This window comes from Apis dorsata, unplaced genomic scaffold (assembly GCF_000469605.1).
Source record: "Apis dorsata unplaced genomic scaffold, Apis dorsata 1.3 scaffold_92, whole genome shotgun sequence".
NCBI lineage: Eukaryota > Metazoa > Arthropoda > Insecta > Hymenoptera > Apidae > Apis > Apis dorsata.
The window spans coordinates 863,233-876,993 of record NW_006263390.1 but is presented as its reverse complement, the minus strand read 5'-3'; the positions used below and the strand labels follow the sequence as shown (position 1 = coordinate 876,993).

The window sequence follows — 13,761 nt, the reverse complement described above, 5'->3', positions numbered from 1 at the left end:
CAAAAAAAAAAAAAAAAAAAGGTCAAAACTATAGAACCGTAATGATTACTTTTAACTTAAAAAAATGTTTCAAGATAGAAACATCTCTAGTCTACGGACATTCGTAGAATACAGGAAAATCACATCTGATTCCAAGAGATCAGAATAGTGATCGATCTTTCCTTTCGATGTCCACTGTTCACAATAATGAACGCAAAGGCCAGTGAATTAACAAGAGAAATTAATGTAACAACTGCAGTGAGGTACTTACGTAGCTAAAGTGACTTAATTTAAATTTTAATTTAAAACGTGAGACATCGCGCGAGCACATTCCACATAAAAACATGCTTGTTACCCGACCTTCAACATTCCAAGTTCGAACAGTAATCAGATCGCAAACAATATTAAAAAGCGAATAAAATTCGTTTCGTTGCAAAAGTTCTGTTTCTTTTTTTTCTCTCTCTCTCTTTCTTTTATTTTTTATTTTTTTTTTTTCGTTAACATTCAACTAAATCAGTGCTTACATGTCCTAATATTTGTATCTCACTCTATTCTCTGAGTATATCGTTCAACTATTCATCGTAATACCTCCAATATGTATAATACGAATATATTTATAATTTTACTGTTTTGTTCATTGAGTGCCTAACGTTATCCTACATTTGTAAATATCATTATTTTTATGTATTGTATAACAAAACAAAAAGACCACAAGATATTTGTTGGTCTCTGATCTGGCCAAAACAAGAGCCTAGGAGTAAATTGTTGAAAATATGAATTTTTTGAGTATTTTGTTTTTCCTCTCCTTTCATATATAAGATATAGATAACTTTTCCATATAATGTGCGATTAGTAATTATATATACTATTTCATTCTAAGAATAGTTATAACTATTTCATTCTAATAGTTTTAATGAAATAAAGTAGATATTTTTAAAATAGAGTATATAAAGTTTTTTCAAATTTATAATTCTGTACGTTGAAGCAATTATAAATTTTAATTATTTTCATGTTCAGTACTGCCCTCTATATGCTGAGACGCGCTTATTTTCTGCAGGGTGTACAATTTTTAATATAAACTTGTATACTTATATAAAAATTAATATAAAGAAATAAAAATTATGAATTAAATGAATAATTTAAATTAGAAAACGTAATATTTTTTCATCTAATTTACATTTATACGCGTATATTATATTTTATAAAAATTATCCGTAATTTTATCTAGGGATTTTAATATTAGATTGGCGGCGCCACATGTATATGTGATGTAGAAATAACGTTCCCGCGCAAACGAGCGCCGACCTAACTGTCGCCGCCAAAATATCGGATGTACATACGCATAACCGTCGTCGAATAGGGTAGAGATTCATTCGCTGTTTGGTATTACGAGGAGAAGCATCGTTCATTGTTCGTGTTTAAAAGTTTTAAGAAAATTCATTAAAAGATGTCTGGACGCGGTAAAGGTGGTAAGTATCGTATTTAGCGTGTTAAAGTAAATTATTGAAAACTATAAAAACCGTTCTATGTACGTTTTTTCAGGAAAGGCTAAGGGAAAGGCGAAGACCCGCAGTAGTAGGGCAGGGCTGCAATTCCCTGTCGGAAGAATCCATCGTCTTTTGAGAAAAGGAAATTATGCAGAACGAGTTGGAGCTGGAGCTCCTGTATATTTGGCCGCTGTGATGGAATATTTGGCGGCTGAGGTACTCGAGTTAGCCGGGAACGCCGCAAGAGACAACAAGAAGACGAGGTTGGTGAAGGAAGCCCTTCTCTCTCTTTCTATCTCTTTCTCATTCACTTATACATACTCTATTTATCTATCTTTACTTTTGCTTCTCCATGATATTTTTTTCCTACATTATTATATAATATAATATATTTTATATCATTTATTTATATAAATTGTTGTCTTTAATTGATAATTTATAAATAATATATAATACATTAAATATATATACTTTTATTTTTATTTCAGGATAATTCCACGTCATTTGCAATTAGCTATTCGCAATGACGAGGAATTGAATAAATTACTCTCTGGTGTAACGATTGCTCAAGGTGGTGTCCTGCCTAACATTCAAGCAGTACTTTTGCCGAAGAAAACTGGTACTGGTGGATCTGGAAAAGGAGACAAAGCATCCCAGGAATATTAATAATCTTTAGAATAATATTTCTAACTTAACAATACTTTAGGGCTATACCTTTGTTTCTTGAGCTATTAAAAAAAAAAAAAAAATAAGAAGTAACCTTTGAAACCTATCAAATTACAATCACTATTCTATCAATATATATTGTGAATAATCTTGATTAGTGCAATCTACTATTTCATTACTAAATAATATTTTTTATTTAGCTTATGTAATAGTAAAGTGCATTTTTTTAAGATACATTTCTTTTTTGACTTATGCTTAAGATATATTATTTAATTATTGTCATTATTATATTCATTTTGTTTTGTTCCTTTTGATTATATATTAAATTCTTAGTGATATTTTATAAACTATGAATATAAAATGGAAACTGATGTATTAAATGTTTTTGTTGACTGTAAACAATATTTAGAGTGAAAATAAAATATCATTACTCTATATTTCTTTGAAATTCTGAATTTTTGAATTTATATTTATATATTATTATACTTATATTTTTTACATTTTTCTAAATTCTAAAAAATATATTTTTCAAATATATTAATTATATTTTCAAAATTTAGTTGTATGCGACTTCCGGTAAAGTGATTCCACCAGTGAGGTTTTACAACGTATAAAATTGCATAGGTAGCGCGTCGGTTGAACGTGACGTTAAGTTTTTGATTGCTTGAATGTTGAATACTATTTTATTGGTGAAAAATATTCGTTAAGCAATTCAAAAATATAAAATAAAATGTCGTCAAGTGATATAAATATGCTAGTCGATATGGGTTTCAGCGTATCTAAAGCGTAAGAATTTAAGGCAATTTTTTTTAATTAATATGTAATATAACCTTTATTATATTCATTTTTATTCTATCGCAGGGAAAAAGCTTTAGAAATTACTGGAAACAAAGGAGTTGTTCCGGCAATGGAATGGTACGAGAAAGGCCGTGACTTCATTCTCATCGTCTGATGACGATCTTAATTTTTATTTTAGGCTCTTGGCTCATTCAAATGATGCTGAACCATCATCTGAACCACCTATCACTGAAAGTACACCAGCGTCTAATCTGCAAACATCAGTTCAAGAAGACATTACCGATGCTAGTGATCAGGTGTCTACTACTGAAGTTGCTAAATCTATGAAATGTGATATGTAAATATATTAATGTTTTATATGAATTAATATTGATAACATAGTTATTTTAATTTTTTGTTCAATAGCTGTGGAAAATTGTTTAAATCTAATTTGGAAGTTGAATTCCATGCAACAAAGTCTGGTCACGATAGGTTCTCTGAAAGTACAGAAGAGAAAAAACCTCTTACGGATGAAGAAAAAAAAGAGCAATTACGAATATTAACAGAAAAATTAAAACAAAAAAATAAAGAGAGGGAAGAACAGGAAAAAAAAGATGCACAAGAAAGAGAAAAAAATAGGATAAAATCAGGAAAAGAAATGGCTCAAGCTAGAAGAAAGTAAGTTGAATTTGTTCTTCACATACATATATATATATATATATTCATTTATGCATTATATGCATATATATACTTATATGTATTTTAATATTATAGATTGGAAGAATTAGAAATGAAAAAATTGTTAGAAGAAAGGAAACGTGAAAAAGAAGAAGAAAAATTAGCACGACAAAGGGTTAAAGAACAAATTGAAGCTGATAAAGCTGCTAGACGTGCTAAAGCTAATGCTGAAAAAATAGTAACAGAATCTCTCTCAACACCTTCATCTTCCACTAATATTTATAGGAAAGAATATAATGATACAAAATTACAGGTTAATAATTTACATATTTATAAATATATAATTTTAATTGTAATGTTTGAACGATGTTGTATTATTTGATATTTTAGATTAGACTTACTAATGGACAAGTATTAACTCAAAATTTTGGAAGTAAGGAAAAGTTATCTGCTGTGAGATTATTTGTAGAACTTAATAGAACAGATACTCCTGGTCCATTTAATTTAATGACAAATTTTCCTAAGAAAATTTTTACAGAAGATGATTATGAAGCTCCTTTAAATGCATTAGGTATGCTATCGCAATTTTAAAATTTAATATTTATATTAATTATAATATATTAACATTAATTTTTTGGTTATTATGATTATAATTCTAGGCTTAACACCATCTGCAGTTTTAATTGTTCAAAAAAAAGTGGAATGATTAAAATGTCAATTATTACTTGCCATACAATTTGCAATATGCTTTTAAAGTAATATTTCATTGTAATTTCATTGTAAAATATTATACAAATTGTTTAGAAAAAGGAATCATTTTAAAACATCTCTTATTATTAAAACAATCTCTATTTGTAATTATTAATAAAAATAAAAAATATACATTTAAAAATATTAAATGTTTAAAATTTTTATTACATTTTTCGGATACAAAATAAATATTATATCAATTTTAAATTTTAAAATTACATATATTTTATATTTTATATTTTATGTTATATATATTTATAAAATAATACAAATATAAATATGAAATTCATTATTATATTATTATTTATTATTGTACTTGTATTATATGGTACTTTTTCGGGATAAATTATTCTTTCAGACTTACAATTTGTAGGATATTCATTAATTTCAGTACAATCGGTTAATTCTAATATTTTATTAAAACATATTCGTATCTCATATATATATGATTCTCCTGTATGCTAAAATAATTTTTATTATATTAAATTTAATTATTAAATATTGAATATTGAATATTGATGAACAAAATAAATTCTTATTTATTTACCTTATTTTCTTGACAAATTAATATTCCTCGTGTATTTAATTGTTGTTCAATAGCATTTAAAATTTCTGTTTTATTATATGTTTGTCCAGGAATAATATTCGCTTTTGTCAATACATTTTTCATATTGTAAGTTGATAATAATTCTAAACCTTTTGCAAAATATTTATTTTCAGTATTTAATTCTTTCAATACTATCGCGCAAGTGCCATGTTTATCCCATTCATGTTGCCAAAATGAATAAGAAGTTCTTCCTTTTTCTATGTCTATCCATTTTTCTTGTAATTTCTCTTTTAATGGTTCTAATGCGGTCGAATTGAATGGTAATTTATTACAGAATTGTGGACCAATTTTATGATATTGAGATGGCCAAATACCATGAATCGTCCACTCATCATGCTCTTTTGGTAACGAACACGTATTCGATGTTGACTTTTCTTTCCATGTGAAGCAAACAGTTTGAGGCCAATGTTGAGTAAAAATTAAAACATCGAAATCATTGTTTGATCTCGGTATTCGATTCCAATGGCTCTTACTGTTAAAACAATTTATATATATAAAAAATTCTCCGAAATGTATTGATTATTCGTTAATAATAAAAATAATAATATGAAAATATAATTTTATTTAAAAGGTAAACAAAATTCTAAAAAGTTATTATTAAATTTATCTTATATATTGTTTTAAATAATATAAAAATATTATCGAATATTATTAATAAATAAAACTCACCTATTCACTTTGCCAATAAAAAACAAAAATAAAATAATAGCAAATTTTTTGCAATTTAACATTTTTAATGCTTTTTATAAATAATTTAAGATTTATTATTTATTCAATTCCTTAAATATATCTTTATAATTATTTATTTCAATCAATTTCTGTATATATATATATATATAGTATTTGTAATATTGTAAAAATATTGAGAATTTTATCAAAACTATATAAGATAAAATATAATATATAAGATATCAATATAAGATAAAATAAAATAAAATGAATAAAATATAAAAGTTAATTGCATTTATCTTTCATTTTTTTGTCAATTATATTTTCTTTATCAATTATATTTTTATTATAATATTTATTTTATTTTTTAATTTTAATTTAATTCAAAGATGCACTAATTTAAATAAATTTTCTAAAAATAACGTTTTAAACACATTTTGCAAGCATATTATATGTATGATAATTTTAAGATATTTTATTTCTTAATTGTTATATATTTATAGAGAGTCTTAACAATATTATTTAACTTCTAATGAATTTCATGAAGCAAATTAAACTTTACTTAAGAAATAATGTATGTGCTTATATTAATTATAGGTTAAAGTGATATAGAAAAAATTATAAAAACACACATTACTGATTCTGAAATCATAAATCGAATATAATAAAAACTTAATATATCATAACACTTCTATTATTATTATATATATTATTATATATGTATATTTTTTTATTAACTCTTTTTTTTTTATTTAACTGTACTTATTAAATATCTAATGATCTAATCAATATTATATCTTGAACGTGTATACGTGTTCTATGTATATGTAGAATACATGTAAAGTTAAAAAATTAGAAATCTTTTATTGCAGATGTTATAGATTATATATTTATGCATATATATACAGATATAAAAAATGCTAATATATTCATGAGAGGATTTATATTTTTGGAAAATTAATTTTAAAGACCAAAATAAAAAACTTAATAAACATAAAAATGCTGATTGAGATTTCTTTATTAAAATACAAGCAATTTGCGAAACAGAGATAAAATGAGATAGCAGAAATAGAATAAGATAATTATATCTCTCTATTTCAATTCGTCCATGTAAATTCGTATCTTTTTATTTTATCAAGTCTATGTAATCACATTTTATCCCCATCTCTCCTAATGCAAAATTAAATTACTTATAATTTGAAAATATATTTTAATAGAATAAATTTTTATATACTAATTTTGTCCTATATGTATATATGTATATGTATATGTATATGTATGTATATATGTATATATATATATCTTATTACTTGATTACATTTCATATCATTTCAAAGAAATAGATTTTCTTCAAGAATTTTATATTATTATAATTTTTATTATATTCAGAGATAGATTGTAAAAAATCAATTATTCTCTTTTGCAAAATTAATATTTTGAAAAATAATAAATCTATTACAAAAAATAAAACTGTTAAGTTTAAAAGTTTTAATTAACAATGTTAAAATGGTTTTTTATTATCATTTTAATTAGAAAAAGTGTTTGGAACATTTTGTTCGGTTTAAGTCGTTGTCTGAGTAAATAATAAGTGAGAATTTGTAAAAACATGAAGATAATTATTAACGCAGTAAAATCAACCCAAAAAGCCACATGATCTATACCTAAAATGAGAATTAAAAAATTATATTTAAATAAGCACATATATATTAAAAATTTATAATTTTAAATACAGTAATGTTTCTCTAATTATCGTATATTTTATATTACTAATTATCACGCTCTTATCGCCAATTAGAATTACTTCGATACAACAAAGTAGCAAATATTAGTTTTATCTCCATTTCATTTGATCCAATTCATTTGAATTATAATCTGTATTTTATATTATTTTTAATTAGCAATGAATCATCAAAATAGAATATAGATAATATTTTTATATATTTCATTGTTGATTATAGGATTACAAGTTATTAGGATTAAATAATTAAATTAAATAATTAAATTATTAAAATTTTCCAATGAAAATTAATATTAAGTATCATATTTGAATTAATTTTGCATAGATAATATATAACGGATATTGACAATATTGAATCTTTCTCTTTATTTCACATTTGATATTTTTCATTTTTATTTTATATTTTAGATGATTTCAAAAAATAAATGAAACTGAAAAAAAATTTATCGAAAATTTCTATTTCTAATTATTTATTTTATTAATAATATAGACTTTGCGACAATTAGTAGAAACATTATTATAATTCCAATAGCTTACGCATTATTTGTAAAAGTTGTTGAGGTGTTCCAAATATACATAGCATTTCTGTAGCTGGACAATATAACTTTCCTCTATTGTAACCATATAAGGCACTTATAAGACCTTCTAAACCATAGCGAATATAGCTTAGATACATTATCAATTGTCGATAAAGAGGTAAAGTTTTTGTTTCGCCAATTCCTTGTACAGCAACCAACATTAAAGGGACAGAAATTGCAGGTCCGACAAATATGCCATTCTAAAAAATATATTAACATCAGAGCTTCTTAATATTATTATAATTAGTAAACATAACATGAATCCGTACCACGATGTTCAATATGCTGGCTATAGCTAATGCTATACTTTCTGCTATAAACGAGCATATTAAACCAGTACTATAAAACATAGCGCATCTAAAAAACTCCAGAGGTTGATCTGTTATTACATATACTATTGATAAATATATCGATGATACTATCATCTGCAATATTGATCAAAAAATTATTTAAATGATTTGTAAAATTAATATTTATAATCTTTAATAGAAATCAGTGTTTTAACCTGTGTAAGTATGTTGATTATGATCAACGCACAATAATAAGGACTCAAATCATACCACATATTAAAATATTCTCGTTTTATCAATTTCACTTCTTTGGGAACTATAAGTTTAAAAAAATATATATAAATAAATGAATGAAAAATTTAAATAAAAGTTAATAAGAACATAGAAGACAATCGAGGATATTATACGATTTAAATAGTTTTAACTAAAAATATTTTAATAACGTATTGAAAAAATAATAATTATAAAAATATAATTATATTAAATATCTTTATCTTTTTTTTTTATCAAATCTATTTTATCAAGAATCATTAATTCTCCTCTTATAATTGTTATTTTCTTACAATGCATTAATATCGGTAACATTGGTACATAAAGTAAAAATATTAAACAAGCTAAACAAAAACCAATGTTATATATGATTTTCGATCCGTCATTTCCAATATTTACAAATAAACCGCCGATAATGAAGCCAACGAATATATGTAAACATATTTTTAAATATATATAATCCTGAAAAAGATGAAAAGATTTTGTTAAATATCTCTTGTAAAAGTTTTTTTGATTTAACATTTTTTATTATTGAATATTTTTGCACCTTATTTCTACGTAACTGTAAAAACTTTCTTTTCGATAGAATGACAAATTGTTCAAACCAAGATATTTTTGATATTATCGCATTGATTTGAAATTCGAAACTCGTTTGTTGTTGAGAGATAGGAATAATAGGAAATTCTGTGTTTACAGCATTTACCATTCGATTTATCCATTCTGAACCATAATCACCCGCTGATACTTCTAACACTGTAACGATAATATAATATTTTTCAAACAATTTGTGAATTCAATTACGCAATTAAAAAGTTTTCTATTTACCAAAATCAGCAGGATTGTAATGCTGCGGACATTCGATACCAATTTGTCGCATGAATGGTACCAAGTTACGCGTAGTACTTCTATAAACACATTGCCCATTGGCAGTTAAAACATAAACATGATCGAATTTCGAGAAGATGCTTGCACTTGGAGTATGAAGGGAACAAATTACAGTTCTTCCTAACCGTACTAAAGATTTTAAAAGTTCGATACATTGCGCAGCAGATATTTGATCTAATCCTCTAAAATTGTCGATCGAATTATATATTTGATTATCAAATCATTTGTTTGAAATTTCTTATTCTTTGCTGCGAAATAAATTACTCACGTAGTTGGTTCGTCGAGAAATATAACTGGTGGATTATTTATGAGTTCTAAAGCTATCGAAAGTCTTTTTTTCTCGCCACCCGATAAATACTCGGTACTTGTGTGCCTCGCATGATGTAACCGTAAAATATTTAAAATTTCTTCTATCTAAAATTACGCAAATGCTTAATAATTGATCTAAGAGAATCTTATAATGTTAGATAAATATATAATATTTAGTCTATTCCAAAAAAAAAGATTTCTTTCATTTTAAAATCATATATATTCTTTTCAAATGTTCCTTAATTGTATAAACATGCAATAAAAACATATAAAAAATAATGTATACAATTTTAATTTTTAACCAAAGATTCTTCTTTCATTTTTTAGACATCGAATGAAAGAAATATTATTTTTTATTTCTATATTGTAAACATAATTATTATTTAAAATGCTTACAGTATTTAATTTCATTTTTTGAGAAATATTCTTGCCAAGTTTTAAGTCCGCAGCAAATTGCATTGTCTCTTGTATCGTGAGCCATGGTTGAAGAAGGTCTTCTTGCATGATATAACATGACGCTTTTTTAAAGTGTTCCACGTCTTGCTTTTGTCCATTGATATTTATTTGTCCTGTTACGCGGCCAATTGTTCTGTAAACGTTAGATTTGATTTGATAACGTTAGATTAGAATAACGAAATAATAAAATAAAATAAAAAAAAAAATTAAAAGAAATAAAAAGATTGTCAATCGTATTACATTACACATGAACTGCTAATCTATCGATCGAGACGACGTTAGGATTCATGTAAACTTTAACTTAAATTTTTTTGTTTGCTTGTATAATACATTATAAGATCAATGATTTTTGCATAAAATAATTTGGTTTTAATGCAATAAAAAATATGGGAAACAATAATGATAAACGAAAATGTATAATTATTAAATATATAATTATTAAATTTTTTTTTATTACAATTAGTTGATAAATTTTATACTAGTTTTATGAATTCTATACTAGTGTTTTGATCTGATGAAACATTACTTGTATCCCGCAAGGATATTTAATAAGGTGGATTTTCCGGCGCCTGAAGGGCCCAATATAGCCGTTAAATGTCCAGACTTGAATTGTCCACTAATTCCCTTTAATATCATTTTTTTACCTATGACACATAAGTAAAAAAAAATGTATTATTTCATATAAATTTTATTTAAAATTTCAATAATACAAATTTCGAAAATGACCATAAAGATACATTATTATTTTTATTATAAAATACATAAAAGTTCTATATTATATATAATCATATCCAATGACAAATATATAATAAATATAAAATATATTTTAAAAGAAATATAATCTTACATATGTATATTTGTAAACATTTAATCTTCAATACATTGATTATTATTTTGAATACGAAAATGAATTACATATTTTGTTATCAATCTAGTACATTTAAATGATAATATTTAAATTGAAAGATAAATGTTGAACTAAATTCATTAATTATATAAATTATCTGATTTGATTATTAATTAATAGTGTTATTAATTAATTGATTTATAAATATGATTATAAATATTGATTTTATAAATATATAATTAAATATTAAATTATATTTCGTGAAATATATTTATTGTATAATAAAGATAATTATTTTAACATTTTATTCTATTTAAAAATATATATTTTTTCATTGATGTTAATTATTGATAATAATTAAATTAATTTATAATATGATGATAATAAAATTATGGCAGCATTATATATTTTTTATTTCTATGTATTAGATATATTTATATTCAACCATTTTTATCTTATATTTACTTTTTATTTTATGTATTGATCGAGGTAATACGATAATATTAGTTAATAAAATATCTATAAAGGAATTTATAGGAATTCTTTATACATTTGCAGGGTAACGTGTTTTCGATTATATTTATCATAAATATAGCATTTATATCATTTTTTGTACTTCAAGCGTTTAATTTGAAAAAGATATAAGACAAAAAAAAAATATAAGACATTGAAATATTTTTTTAACTCTTTTTAAAAAGATTTAGTATTAAAATAATCAAAATTATGATTATTAATAAAAAATATTGGAAATTTAGAAAAAAATACAGGAAAAAAATACTAAAATTTTTTAATTCAAAATTTACAAAATTTTTTTTATATGTAAAATAATAATTTTAGGACTAATGTTCTCATTGCTTTTTAAATACATTGAAATTTAAATTTCAATTTAACATTTAAATTTCGTTCGTTTAGCTTTTCAATTTATATGAATAATATATAATGTTCTTTAATTAAATGATATAATAATAATATGAATAAAATTATTTTACTTTTTTTATATTGTATAAATATTAAAATTAAATTATAATACAGTTTTACAAATTTTAATTTTCTTTATTATATTTAACAAATACTACAATTTATATTATATCATACCTTTTCTACCATAAGGTATTGTATAAGTTAAGTCATTAAATTCGATGTTAATAGAGGCCATTTTTTTGGAATTTAATAATGATAATGAGATGTCATCCATTCCATCGTTGCTTTGTTTTGCCTTCAATCCCGATTTTGTAAGCATGATTGATCTATAGTTTAAAAAAAATGTATTTTTCTTTTATTTATATTATTATTTATAACACTTTATATTATTATTTATAACTATTTTAAAAAATCGATTATTTTTTTCGATTGAAATAACAATTAAATTTTTCATGAATGAAATATTTAAAAAAATTATATCATTATTATTTAAAAAAAAAAAATAATCAATTATAAGAAAAGAAAGTTAAAGAATGTATGATAATTAAGATAATATGATACTATAATTTTTCAAATTATTTAAAATTTGCATTAAATATTATAACACATCAAATCACACAATTATTTGTTCATAAAAGCGTCACTGATAAAAAATTTAAAAATCCGTGAAAACGGTTAAAAGGTTGGTGCACGACAAGTCGCGATTGAAAACTGACGCTAAAATAACTTTACTATGTTCCCTATTCCTAACGACACTCTGCACTGTACACACATAATTGTGTCAGTTGCTATCACAATGGTATCATATATCATTTATGTAAATCATCTTGATGTAATTAATATTTTTGATTTATATTTTAATTCAATAAGCACAAGTTTTTTTTATATGATAATTTAAATTATTAAAGATAATGACGTAATATAATAAAGAATTAAAAAGCATATTTAAAGTCCAATGTGAATCATGCACAATGTTTGCGTACGGATATGATACGATAACACATCGAAATATATAATAATGAAATAAAAAATGAAATGAAAATAAAAAATAATTGATGTTATTTCAATATTATTAATTAGATATTTGAGAATTTTTTTACAAAAAAAAAAGGGAAAAAAAATTCACTATTTATAAATTATCTACTGTTATTAATATAAATAATTGGTACTACAATAAAATAAAAAATAAAATAATAGATAATAGAATAAATAAATGACTTTGTTACTTAAAAATAAATATTTCTCATTTCATACAAAATATATGTATACATATATGTGTATATGTTTATATGTATTTATCTTGCAATTATATATTAAGCTTTTATCATAACACAAAAAACTTTTAAGAATTTTTTTTTTACTTTATAATACGTATAAATTATTATTATTTACAATAAATTAATTTACGATTGAATTAGTTAGAAAATGTATTTATAATTATTAATTATTAATTATAATTAAATTTATTAAATTTATAAAATTTGGGACAAACTCAAAATTAAAAGAGGCGAATTAATTAAACATTTAATGAGCATAGCAAACTGCACTAAAAAACAGACTGTATTAGTAAATATAGACTGAATTAGTCCATACTAATGTGCTAATATGTAGATTCATAGAAATCTACGCGCATGCTCCAGTCTTCGAAATACATATATAAATAAATATATTTTTTTAAATATTTGTTTTCTGTAAACTTTATTTCTATGAAAGAATAGTATTTTTTTACTTATTCTTATTAACTTGTTAATAAATTTAAACACATATTTTAGAATGTTTCAGTTTTTATGATTTTATTTTTTATAATATTAAATTAAATATTTTTCATAATTAAAACCAATGTATATTTTTTAT

General features: G+C 23.1%; 4 protein-coding genes across 7 annotated transcripts; 2 read left to right on the top strand and 2 right to left on the bottom strand.

The window, feature by feature from the left end:
- Positions 1-1,209: 1,209 nt before the first annotated feature.
- Positions 1,210-2,230, top strand: LOC102677195 (histone H2A). The gene is made up of 3 exons (XM_006611750.2): positions 1,210-1,448; positions 1,522-1,729; positions 1,955-2,230. Exons 1-3 carry the CDS (start codon positions 1,427-1,429, stop codon positions 2,130-2,132), a joined length of 408 nt encoding a protein of 135 aa, XP_006611813.1. The 5' UTR covers positions 1,210-1,426; the 3' UTR covers positions 2,133-2,230.
- A 496-nt stretch (positions 2,231-2,726) lies between these two features.
- On the top strand, positions 2,727-4,481 carry LOC102677328 (UBX domain-containing protein 1). The gene is made up of 7 exons (XM_006611751.2): positions 2,727-2,918; positions 2,994-3,047; positions 3,109-3,267; positions 3,336-3,587; positions 3,684-3,900; positions 3,978-4,158; positions 4,247-4,481. Exons 1-7 carry the CDS (start codon positions 2,863-2,865, stop codon positions 4,291-4,293), a joined length of 966 nt encoding a protein of 321 aa, XP_006611814.1. The 5' UTR covers positions 2,727-2,862; the 3' UTR covers positions 4,294-4,481.
- A 376-nt stretch (positions 4,482-4,857) lies between these two features.
- LOC102677468 (ribonuclease Oy) lies at positions 4,858-5,775 on the bottom strand. The gene is made up of 2 exons (XM_031508588.1): positions 5,614-5,775; positions 4,858-5,416 (listed from the first exon to the last, which is right to left on the bottom strand). The coding sequence occupies exons 1-2, from the start codon at positions 5,673-5,675 to the stop codon at positions 4,873-4,875; spliced, it is 606 nt and encodes a 201-aa protein (XP_031364448.1). The 5' UTR covers positions 5,676-5,775; the 3' UTR covers positions 4,858-4,872.
- A 1,311-nt stretch (positions 5,776-7,086) lies between these two features.
- LOC102677606 (ATP-binding cassette sub-family G member 1-like) lies at positions 7,087-13,656 on the bottom strand. 4 transcript variants are annotated; one of them, XM_031508587.1, is made up of 12 exons: positions 13,651-13,656; positions 12,082-12,233; positions 10,666-10,783; positions 10,080-10,272; positions 9,643-9,788; positions 9,315-9,556; positions 9,037-9,242; positions 8,783-8,951; positions 8,435-8,535; positions 8,199-8,354; positions 7,889-8,129; positions 7,087-7,274 (listed from the first exon to the last, which is right to left on the bottom strand). In XM_031508587.1, the coding sequence occupies exons 2-12, from the start codon at positions 12,224-12,226 to the stop codon at positions 7,102-7,104; spliced, it is 1,890 nt and encodes a 629-aa protein (XP_031364447.1). In that variant the 5' UTR covers positions 12,227-12,233; positions 13,651-13,656; the 3' UTR covers positions 7,087-7,101. The 4 variants fall into 4 exon arrangements, with proteins under 4 accessions (XP_031364447.1, XP_006611816.1, XP_031364446.1 ...); XM_006611753.2 differs by lacking the exon at positions 13,651-13,656 and adding an exon at positions 12,469-12,724 and having other exon boundaries at positions 12,082-12,235; XM_031508586.1 differs by lacking the exon at positions 13,651-13,656 and adding an exon at positions 12,533-12,724.
- Between the last annotated feature and the right edge of the window lie 105 nt (positions 13,657-13,761).

Excerpts from the sequence above, each read along its gene's own strand:
- LOC102677195 (XM_006611750.2), top strand. The coding sequence starts at position 1,427 with ATGTCTGGACGCGGTAAAGGTG. Across the intron at positions 1,449-1,521 it reads GTCTGGACGCGGTAAAGGTG|GAAAGGCTAAGGGAAAGGCG; the intron begins GTAAGTATCGTA and ends ACGTTTTTTCAG. Across the intron at positions 1,730-1,954 it reads AGAGACAACAAGAAGACGAG|GATAATTCCACGTCATTTGC; the intron begins GTTGGTGAAGGA and ends TTTTTATTTCAG.
- LOC102677328 (XM_006611751.2), top strand. The coding sequence starts at position 2,863 with ATGTCGTCAAGTGATATAAATATGCTAGTCGATATGGGTTTCAGCGTA. Across the intron at positions 3,588-3,683 it reads ATGGCTCAAGCTAGAAGAAA|ATTGGAAGAATTAGAAATGA; the intron begins GTAAGTTGAATT and ends TTAATATTATAG. Across the intron at positions 3,901-3,977 it reads ATAATGATACAAAATTACAG|ATTAGACTTACTAATGGACA; the intron begins GTTAATAATTTA and ends TTGATATTTTAG.
- LOC102677468 (XM_031508588.1), bottom strand. The coding sequence starts at position 5,675 with ATGTTAAATTGCAAAAAATTTGCTATTATTTTATTTTTGTTTTTTATT. Across the intron at positions 5,417-5,613 it reads TTTATTGGCAAAGTGAATAG|TAAGAGCCATTGGAATCGAA; the intron begins GTGAGTTTTATT and ends TTGTTTTAACAG.
- LOC102677606 (XM_031508586.1), bottom strand. Across the intron at positions 10,784-12,081 it reads AATACCTTATGGTAGAAAAG|GTAAAAAAATGATATTAAAG; the intron begins GTATGATATAAT and ends TATGTGTCATAG. Across the intron at positions 9,243-9,314 it reads TTACAATCCTGCTGATTTTG|TGTTAGAAGTATCAGCGGGT; the intron begins GTAAATAGAAAA and ends TTATCGTTACAG.